At 28.4% G+C, this 10,163-nt stretch overlaps 1 protein-coding gene across 3 annotated transcripts; it reads right to left on the minus strand.

Annotated features, from left to right (window-relative positions):
• Positions 1-5,983: 5,983 nt before the first annotated feature.
• LOC140887213 (zinc finger CCCH domain-containing protein 53-like) lies at positions 5,984-10,163 on the minus strand. Of its 3 annotated transcripts, none has more exons than XM_073294316.1 (9): positions 9,091-10,163; positions 8,629-8,745; positions 8,347-8,526; positions 8,175-8,269; positions 7,827-8,093; positions 7,529-7,643; positions 7,223-7,420; positions 7,050-7,129; positions 5,984-6,329 (listed from the first exon to the last, which is right to left on the minus strand). In XM_073294316.1, the coding sequence occupies exons 1-8, from the start codon at positions 10,029-10,031 to the stop codon at positions 7,096-7,098; spliced, it is 1,947 nt and encodes a 648-aa protein (XP_073150417.1). In that variant the 5' UTR covers positions 10,032-10,163; the 3' UTR covers positions 5,984-6,329; positions 7,050-7,095. The 3 variants fall into 3 exon arrangements, with proteins under 3 accessions (XP_073150417.1, XP_073150415.1, XP_073150418.1); XM_073294314.1 differs by having other exon boundaries at positions 7,529-7,679; XM_073294317.1 differs by lacking the exons at positions 5,984-6,329; positions 7,050-7,129; positions 7,223-7,420 and having other exon boundaries at positions 7,614-7,740.

Below are 10,163 nucleotides of genomic sequence, written 5' to 3' on the forward strand. Positions count from 1 at the left end.
TACAAATTTTATTATAAAAAAATTTAAAACTTTACAAATTCAATATTTTTGAAAACAAATACTATAAAAGTATGAATGATGGACAAAGTTTTTTCATTGTGAATTTATAACTTTGCCCTCAAATTGTCTTTGGATCAAAAAAACATGTATGAACAATTATGGAAAAATGATGTAAAAAACAAGGGCAAAAAATGGATTAAAATTTTAGTCAAACTTTAAGGAAAATTTATTGCATCATGAGTAATGAAGCTGTATTAAAATTTTCATTTATAATCCATTATAATCTAAAATTTAATTATTGGTAGACAATGTATAATATATATATATATATATAATATAAAATTCCACAAACAATATTTGGCCACAATTTTTTTATACATTGTTAAATATTTTAATTTTTCATATATATGTTTGACGCAAATTTTTTATAAGTATAGATATTGCTACAAAAATATTAGTTATTTTTATTGTGATAGTGAGAAATAAATTTAATAATTTTAATAATATATCAAAATAGTTTATTAATTGATTGCACTTATATTACAATAGTATAGAAAGTTAGTTTTCCAAAGTCAATGTGATGTTTTGAATTTATTAATTGATTGCACTTATATTACAATAGCATAAAGAGTTAACTTTACAAATTCAATGTGATGTTTTGAAAATAAAATATTAAAATATTATGTTTGATGGGTTAAAAAAATAGGATAGTATTTTTTTCTTTCTAATATAGTGTGCTTTTATTATTATATTAATTTTGAAACTTATTCTTAATATATACATACATATATACATATATATATATATAATCTTGTTTCCCTGCACACCAGTGTGCATGAATTTTGTGTGTACCCTGTGATGTTCGCGTGAACATCTGAGATGTTCTCGCGAACATCTGATTTTTTTTTAGATGTTCGCGCGAACATCCCGCAGTGCACACAAAATTTCTGCACACTAGTGTGCAGTGGATCATGACTGCATATATATATATATATATATATATATATATATATATATATATATATATATATATATATATATATGGTGATACTCTCTATATATATAGTTTATTCATTGATTGTACTTAATTATATTACAATAGTATATAGAGAGTTAACTTTACAAATTTTCTTATAAAAAAATTTAAAACTTTACAAATTCAATTTTTTTTAAAACAAATTAAAATATTGTGTTTGATGGGTTAAAAAATTAGCATAGTATTTTTATGTTTTTCTAATATAGTGTGTTTTTATTATTATATTAAATGTGAAATTTATTCTTAATAATAATAATAATAATAATAATAATATATATATATATAATTTAAACACAAATTTTGTAGTAGTGTAAATTTTTGTTAAAAAGTTTTAAATGATTTATTAGTTATTTTTTTATTATAGTACTGCGGAATGAGGTTAATAATTTTAATAATAAATAAATTATATCAAAATATTTTATTCATTGATTGCACTTATGCAACAATAGTATATACTATATAGAGTTAACTTTATAAATTCAATATGATGTTAATTTATAAAACCAAAAACACAATCACAAGAGTTTTTTTTTACTCCATTATTTGTCCTAATTAGTTAATTAATTAATGATCAATAATGTATACACAATACTTTGAGATGTATTATATTTCTAATAATATCTAAAGATGATGCTCTCTTCGATCAATAATTATCATTGTCATGTATTATACATTTCGACGCTGAAAACCCTCTATAACTGAAGTCCATTTGTTTTCAAATTTGAACATAAACACTCATGAAAACACATACGAATAAGGGGATGAATGCCCAAGTTTGAAAACATGAAGTTGTCTTTATATTTTCTTTTAATTTTTTAAAAAAATGATAGTTTATTTTTTTGTTTTAGTTTTTTATTGAGTATAACCTATCTCCTTAATTTTTTAAATTATAACTTAAAATTTTAAAATAATTATAATATCTTATAAAAGATATATAACTTAATAAAAAAATTTATTTTAAAATAAAACATTTTTATAAATTTATAGTTAATATATTTGTATATTAGCACAAACCAAAATAAACAAAAATTAATTTTAATATTTAGTTTTATTTACAATATAAGAACTGAGTTTAAATAATATTTTTATATTATAAAAATTATGTTTTTATTCACGAGAAAATATATTACAAAATAAAAGGTAAAAATAACATAGAAATTTAAATTTTAGTCTTAAATCTTAAACTATTTTGTTTGTTATATCAAATTTTAATAAATTTTGGTAAATAAAAATTTAATAAAATTTTAGTAAATCAAATTTTTTACATCCAACATATTATATTATATTATATTATATTATATTATATTATATTATATTATATTATATTATATTATATTATATTATATATATCGTTTTGAAAAACTCAGATAACCATTCTTATATCGTTCTAAAATTTAGGATAAAATAAAAATAATATTAAATTTTAACATCAAAATAAAATATTTTTATAATTTTATATTTTAATGATATCTGATAAAGTATGCAACAAAATTTCTAAAATATTAATACTGTAGTAGTTAAAACAAAATTGTGTATGATTTTTTAATGTAAATCAAAATTTTATTATATAAGGAAAGATATGATAAAGATAATTTTGTCTAATATTAAATTGATTAGGTAAGGTGGAGTGTTATTAACACTTTTTGCAGTGTAAATAACACTCCCCTTTGAAAATATAGCACTAAAATCATAATGTGCAAAAATTCATGGACCGAAATTGAAATTTTTTCTTTTTTTTTCATAATTATCTTTGATTTATTTATTTTGATGAATATAATTTATAACATTTAATTTTTTAATTCCAAATTATCCATGAATTTTATATTATATTTATCCTTAATTTTTTCACTTATTTTCCACTAAATGTTTATGTAATTATTTATCAGCAAAAAGTTATTTCTCTAATGAAATTTTTTCTTCCTATTCACACTTTTAAAGATATTATTAAATATACATGATTTTTTTTTAATAACTTCAGTGAAAATATTTTTTTATTTATCAAACATATATTCACTTTATATATCAATTTTTAGATTTTTAAAATATTATTTAGAACTTCATACAATTAATTGAAAGAATACTCAATCTAAAGGCAAAATATAAAATACACAGTGAAAAACTTAGTCATTATATTTACACTTTTATAGTTATAATAAAATAAATATATATTATCTTAATAATTTTAATGAATACATATTTTTATTTTCCAACATCTAATCATTTTTATGTTAATTGTTGTTAGATTTTCCTAAGAATTATGTTTCAATAACATGTTATATCTCTAATGTATTTTAATTATCAAATATCTATTTAATTTTGACGTATATTGTTTTCAAATTTTCTTATATATCTATTCAATTTTGACGTATCATTGTTTTTAAATTTTTTTATAAATATGTTGTAACCAAATTATATTTTTCTATTAGAATTTTTTTTTTATAAAAATGGCCCACTTTGATACTCATGTGTTTTAAATTTTGTTTTCTTAAATTCATAAAAAAAAATTCAAAACAATTCATTGAAGGTGAATTTTTATAATTAAATAAGAGACGATTTGACACAATGTACTTTTAATTAAAAAAAAACTATATGAAAATAATTTATTCTTTGATTGCACTTATATTGTAATAACATATAACTAACTTTATAAATGCAATATGATATTTACACTTATAAAAATTTCATTACTACTCATATATCTATATAATTATTAGTCTATAACTTGATATTATTGATAGTATTTAAAGTAGATGGAAAATATTAAGGTAAAAATGATTTAGTTTTCCTCATATCTCGTTGTCATGTTATGTATATAATTAAATGGTCATTAATGATTGAAATTATTATTAGGATTTAAGTAAAATAAAATTTTAATTATATTAATGATTTTTTCTTATAATATCTCCTCACCATATTACACATAAATTAACTTTTAGATAGAGTTGATCTTTTCGTTTTATAATTTATTCACTCATATGTTATATTATATATAATAAAACCAATGACATAGATTAAAGTGATATTGAAAGTAAATAGAGTTAAATATATATTTTTTCTACTCATAAATATTTCACTTGATTTAATTTATTATTTATTTTTTTAAGTGTTAGTTTGTTTACAAATATACTACATTAGTTTAATAAAATTTGTTAAAAAATAATGATTTAATGATAAATTCTTAGTAATTGTTAATTAAGATGCTAAGTTTAATTATGTCATATTAAATTTTATTATACCCTCATTCAAAATTTTATCATTTTAAAAAAGTGTTTTGTTTGATTTTTTTTTTACCAATTAAAAAATTTATGTATCAAATGTAATATCGATAATTTACTAATAATCACTTTAAAGTTATAGAGATTAATTATTACTCATGTCTCTATATGGTTATAAGTTCATAACTTGAAATTATCTTTAAATTGGATTGAAAAAGTTAGTGTAAATGAGAAAATAGATTTTTTGGTCTAGTAAGTTTGTCACTTTGCAATTTTGGTCCTCTATATTTTCAGTTTTAGTCCGCCATCTTTATTTTATTTTGGCAATTATAGTTTTTTTTTTCGATGTGGTGTTGATGTGGCTCCAATGCAGTGCTGATGTAAAGTTGACGTGTATAGTGTCACGTAAATATTTTCGAAGAAAAATGACTGGAATTGTTATAAATAGGAACATGCAGGACTAAAACTAAAATATGAAAACATAGATGATCGAAATCACAAAGTGACAAACATACATGACCAATATTACAGTTTTTTCAAATTAATTTTTCACATATCTCCTTACCATATGATGTATATAATTATTGAGTCAATTAATTGAAACAATTATATATTATGATTTAAGTTGTTTAAAAAATCATTTAAATGTATATATGATTTTCTATATATGCTCACCATATTACATATAAATTGATTATTAAAAAACATTCGTCTTTTGGTTTTATGATTTATTCACTCATACGTTGTATTATATATAATAACACCATTGACATAAATTAAAATACTAATGAAAAGTTCATAATGTTAAATATATAAGATTACTATTGTTAAATGTTTTCCTTGGTTTGATTTATTATTTATTTTTTAGTATTCGTTTGTTTACAAATATACTGCAATAATTTAATAAAGTTTGATTAAAAAAACGAGTAAATTATAAGGTATGTGTAGTTGTATAAAATTTTTCGATAATAAAATATCGTTTCATCGTATTATATTGTAGATAACCCAATAATAATTAATTTAACTTTTTATTTTATATTTGACCAAGTATAAATAAATTTAATTGAATATTATTTAAGAAATGTAAATATTCAATTATTAATATGATATTTGATTGAATTGACTAAAAACAACCTGATATCGTGCTCTTTTTTTCAAGTATATCAAAATATGATTATAAATTGGGAGCTTCAATGCTCCACCGCATGTTCTTCACCCGGTGGATCTTGGTCCTTCATGGGGCATGGGGCCCACAAAAATCACAAATTTTTGTGGGCCCCATGCCCCATGAAAGGTAGATGCTGCACCGGGTGAAAAACACCCGGTGTAGCATAGAAGCTGCCTTATAAATTAGTAGGTGTGGCAGATTCAAAAACCATGTAGATATTTATTTTAATTTAATGTGAGAGCGAAAGCGAAATAGTGTGTGTGTGTGTGTGCGCGCGTATCTCGCAAAGACCGAAACCCATTTTCATAATTTGATTGAAATGGTGTCAGCTGTCCCATGTGAATCAGGGGCCCTCCTCGACTTCATGTCTCGCTTGAAAAAAGAAAACAACTCGCTAAATCAGACAAAAGAGTCCCATACATCCATGGTTTCATCTCGGTATATCTCACACTTTAAGCATCAAAATCACTCTCCACAAGTTACATCACAGCTTCAGGTTTGACGATTTATTTTTAGCCAAGGTTCGACGAATATTTTAAGAATCTACATACATGGACAATAAACTAAAAGGTAGACAAAAATATATATAGATATAAAGTTGCACGCTTAATTTGATAGTTATTAGTTACTATTACTGACTTTTGTTTGATAATGTAATATTTATATGCTATGGCTGTATGTGGTCCAGCACACAACTACAAAGTTCAGAGAGCGTACGAATTAAACATAAAGAGAGGCCCGGCCCCACTCCAATAACTTAGTTCATCCAATGCATAATGTAAGCTTGAAGTAGTATGGTATTGATGATGACCATAATCTTGAGGAAATCTTCCTCACAGATCTTTTTCTTCTGTTTGGCTATACAGCTAGAGGACTTTTTACTTTCTTCTATATATGCTACTCAAACTTTCTGCATCAGCCAACATCAAACATATATATGAACATTTTAAACAACAACAAAAATAAAAAACATTTTTACTCCAGAATTTAGTGATTTGGGGCGTCACTGCAGAATCATTAGTCAAATAATCATGCATAATAACAGCACCGAATATATATATACATATAGAGTTCTTTTATGGTGCCCAACACTATATGCCTACTTCATGTCCACCATGTACAATAGATGAGTTGACCGGTACAATAGATGAGTTGACTTGTACATGGTGGGCATGAAGTGGACATACAGTGTTGGGCACCATAAAAGAACTCATATATATATATATAACTGAAGTTTAGTAAATTGAAAAACCATTCCATGATTTACTCTTATGCTTATTAACTATGCAGAAGATGCAATATAACTTTGATATGAAGTATAAGAGATCATTTATCAATTTTAATCAGACTGTTACATTGAAGAAATCTTGCTGAATTTTACCCAACTCAATAGATTTTTAGCAGGAAAATTAGATCGTATAGAGAAAAGAAAAACTTAAATTGATTTGTTGGAGAATAACTACAGGACTAAAACTGAATTCTCCTTGGTGATGCACATGGGTTGTCATTGGATCATTTGGATAGGTCTCAATGATCCAACGTTAATTATTCATGCTCAACTCGTATATTGCCGGAACGGGTGTAGAAACATTTAGCATCAAACATAATGAAAGGAAGGAAGTGATCTTACCCAGTTAGCGAATCCTTTCTTGCTAGCCACAAAACAACTCTAGCTCCTACATTTCAATGGCTTCTTGCCCCGAGGAAAACCTAGTAGTCCATTAACATTACAAACCTAGTTTGCTTTGAAATGGTGAAACCAGGGATGTGCAACATAGAACAAGAAAACGAAAAGTATAATACCTAGGCATTTGAAAGTGACACGACTTAAAAGAAGCCATGCTGAGAGTAGAACTGATAGGCACGAGAGGGACACCGTTAGAGAATGTATCGACATGTATGTTATTGCCCCCTTGAGTAGAAACATTGCATAAAATAGATTTTCCTTCCATTGATAATTTTGTAGGAGAAGAGAATAGATCAGGAAGGATGTCATCCAAGCTGGTTTCAAGACAAAGACAAGAAAAATGCTTAGCACGATAGACATGTCTATTTTTCTGCTTCATGCATAACCATGTTCCAAAGTTCCCGTTAACATAATTTGAATACCTTTCAGGAAGACCTGATTCATCTCCGTTTACATGTTCTTGCTTGTGGTCAATGCTAATTTTGTCGTTGGTAGAAGATTCAATTTCCTCCAATGCCAACTTTTGATCATCCTTAGCTGCAAAAGTTGTTGATTTAGCTAATTCTTGGACACCTTCAGTCCGTGGAAAAAACAAGGAAACTCCATCATAATGGATTCAACCTTAACGTTTAACCTTCAGAACCATTGATATCATGAAGATTTTAAGACATCAACAAAATGCTTAAATGACAAAAAAGGCTTAAATATCTCCAAGCTAACCTTTCGAAACATCTGGATTGATGTTATCAGAAAAACTGGAAAGATTTTGATTCGTTGGCAACTGAGATTGCCTTGGAGAGCAATGGGGGTAACCACTAGGCATTCTTGGCAGAAACGGATGGCTAAGGTGATGGTTTTTCAGGTCCATCAGTCGTAGATTCATCAACCTCCTGCCTTGAAGTTCAATGGCATGCTGTATTAATTCAGCTTCCTGCTCCAATTTTCTCCTAAGCATCAACTCTTGTGCCCCAAATAACATTCTAGACCCTGCAGGAAAATAACAAAGGAGGTTCAGATTAAAAAATACTCTGCTGGGCCAGAAAACAACGGCTGGTCATGAATCAGTACCGAAGGGGATATCCAATTGTCCTCTAGAATCAATTTCAGAAGGGCTCAAACAAACCGAATAATCCACTCCCTCGATTTGTTCATGTTGTAACTTCCTGCAAATGGTTGAACAATAGCAATTGGTAGCAACAAATCTGAAAAACCAACTAATAATGAATAGAGTGCCCCTTACTTGTCCAAGATTTTTCCTTTCTCCTTGTAAGGTTTGACAAGAACACGAGAATCACATACAAAATGTGGGTTTCCTTTAGCCAGTATGAGTTTAACAGTTTCTGGGTAGACAAATGTGACAAATCCGAACATCCGCTTCTGCTGATATGGGATCCTAACATCTTGCACTGGTCCAAAAGTACTACAATTACAAACACGGGATAAAGGAAGCATAATCAAAGCTCATTCTAACAAAAAAGGTTTAAAATAAATTATCGATCATCACTTAACAGACAAAACTTACTTAAAATAACCAGAAACATCCTCTTCCTTAAAGGTACTATCAGATGGAAACGTCAAGTAAATTTGCCGGGAGCTTGAACTCCCACCACAATAAAATCCCAATGGCGAAAAATCATTCCTGAAATTTCGACTCTGATTAAATTAATGGAATTCAGATGCCATCATCAATGCAGTGACAGTGGATGTAAAGTGTTGGCTCCATTAATGAAGATGCAAACATGGATGAAAATTGCTCAAACAATGACACGAAACAAACAAACAAACAAACAAAAAGTCATGTAAAACTAAGAAATCCCAGCATTTCTTTCGACATTAAGATGTAACGATTTCACGCTACCAAAAACAGTGAGGCTCTTATGATAAAGGGTTAAAAAGACTCCGTGACTTGGGAAATCCTGAGAGCGGGATCAAGCTTACAACCTGTCGACTGTCAAAAGAACTTGGCAGTTCTACAAAAGCTTACCTCCGATTTTCATTCGTAAGGGTCATGCACTTGTTATAAGCAAAAGGATGATGACCTCCGGAAGCCATGAAAGCAAGCCTTTGCTGTTGAAGGGCCTGCACTCTCAACAATTCATCGAACGCTGAGTTATTCTTGCTTGGAGATTCCACATCACCATCACCCATTTCACTATGCAAGAATTTGCAGGTACTTCCGTTCTTGCAAAACCCTCTCGCAAAATACACGCACGGCCTCCACACAAACCCACAGCCCCCACCTCCGTCTTCAAGATTGGAGAGAAAAGCAGCATCATTTACTGAGCAACTCCTCCTGTGAAATGGCTGGAAGAGAGGTGATGAAATGCTGTTCAAATCCTCGGAGTAAGGGAAAACCAGAGAATCACTTCCCCCACTTGGACTCATTATTGGTTCCCCCAAAGATTCATCAACAAAAGGCAACTGATCTTGAACCTGAGGGTTCACCAAACCCCCACCACTACTCAACAACTCATCGCCAAAGTCATTATTACCGTAAAAATGCGAACTTGGTGAAGTTGAGCTATTACTAGCCAGAGTACTGTTAGAGCCATTAAGCACGGCAGCATAAGAAATAGGCCTCGGACTGCTTCTAGGAAAAACTCCAGCAGGTGAACAAGGGTTGGGAAACTGGAAGCCATTGTTGGGTATCAAGATTCGCGGTGAAGTTTGAGGAAATGTAGTATTGCTTGGCCGAATGGGGTTTGACAGAGACTCCAAAGAAGAGTTATTTGAAGGCAGCCTCAAAACGGATTTTGCTTGGTTCATATAAGATGCCAAAAGGGCTTCAGGGCCGAAGGCTAATCTTATCATCTCCATCTCGCCTTGGTCTTGTAACAGTATATAACCCATGATTTTCGAAGCATTATCCGGATCCAAAGTTTGGATCCTTGACATCACTGTTTTGGTTGCCTCGTACGCATCCATGAACACTGGTAGAATCTTTCAACTTCAAATGTTACCAGAAAAGAAAATGGGCTATGTGGAGACGAAGGGGGAAGAGAGTGATTTGATAAATCTGTGCAAGAGTGTGTTTGATTGGAGGAAGGGGGAGACAAA

Source organism: Henckelia pumila, chromosome 3 (genome assembly GCF_033568475.1).
Source record: "Henckelia pumila isolate YLH828 chromosome 3, ASM3356847v2, whole genome shotgun sequence".
NCBI classification, from domain to species: Eukaryota; Viridiplantae; Streptophyta; class Magnoliopsida; order Lamiales; family Gesneriaceae; genus Henckelia; species Henckelia pumila.

Bases quoted from the DNA above. Each gene is read 5' to 3' on its own strand.
- LOC140887213 (XM_073294314.1), bottom strand. From the start codon at position 10,031: ATGGATGCGTACGAGGCAACCAAAACAGTGATGTCAAGGATCCAAACT. The intron at 8,270-8,346 runs GTAAGGGGCACT...AACCATTTGCAG, and splicing joins AAAGGAAAAATCTTGGACAA to GAAGTTACAACATGAACAAA. The intron at 7,421-7,528 runs GTATTCAAATTA...TCTTGAAACCAG, and splicing joins GAATCAGGTCTTCCTGAAAG to CTTGGATGACATCCTTCCTG.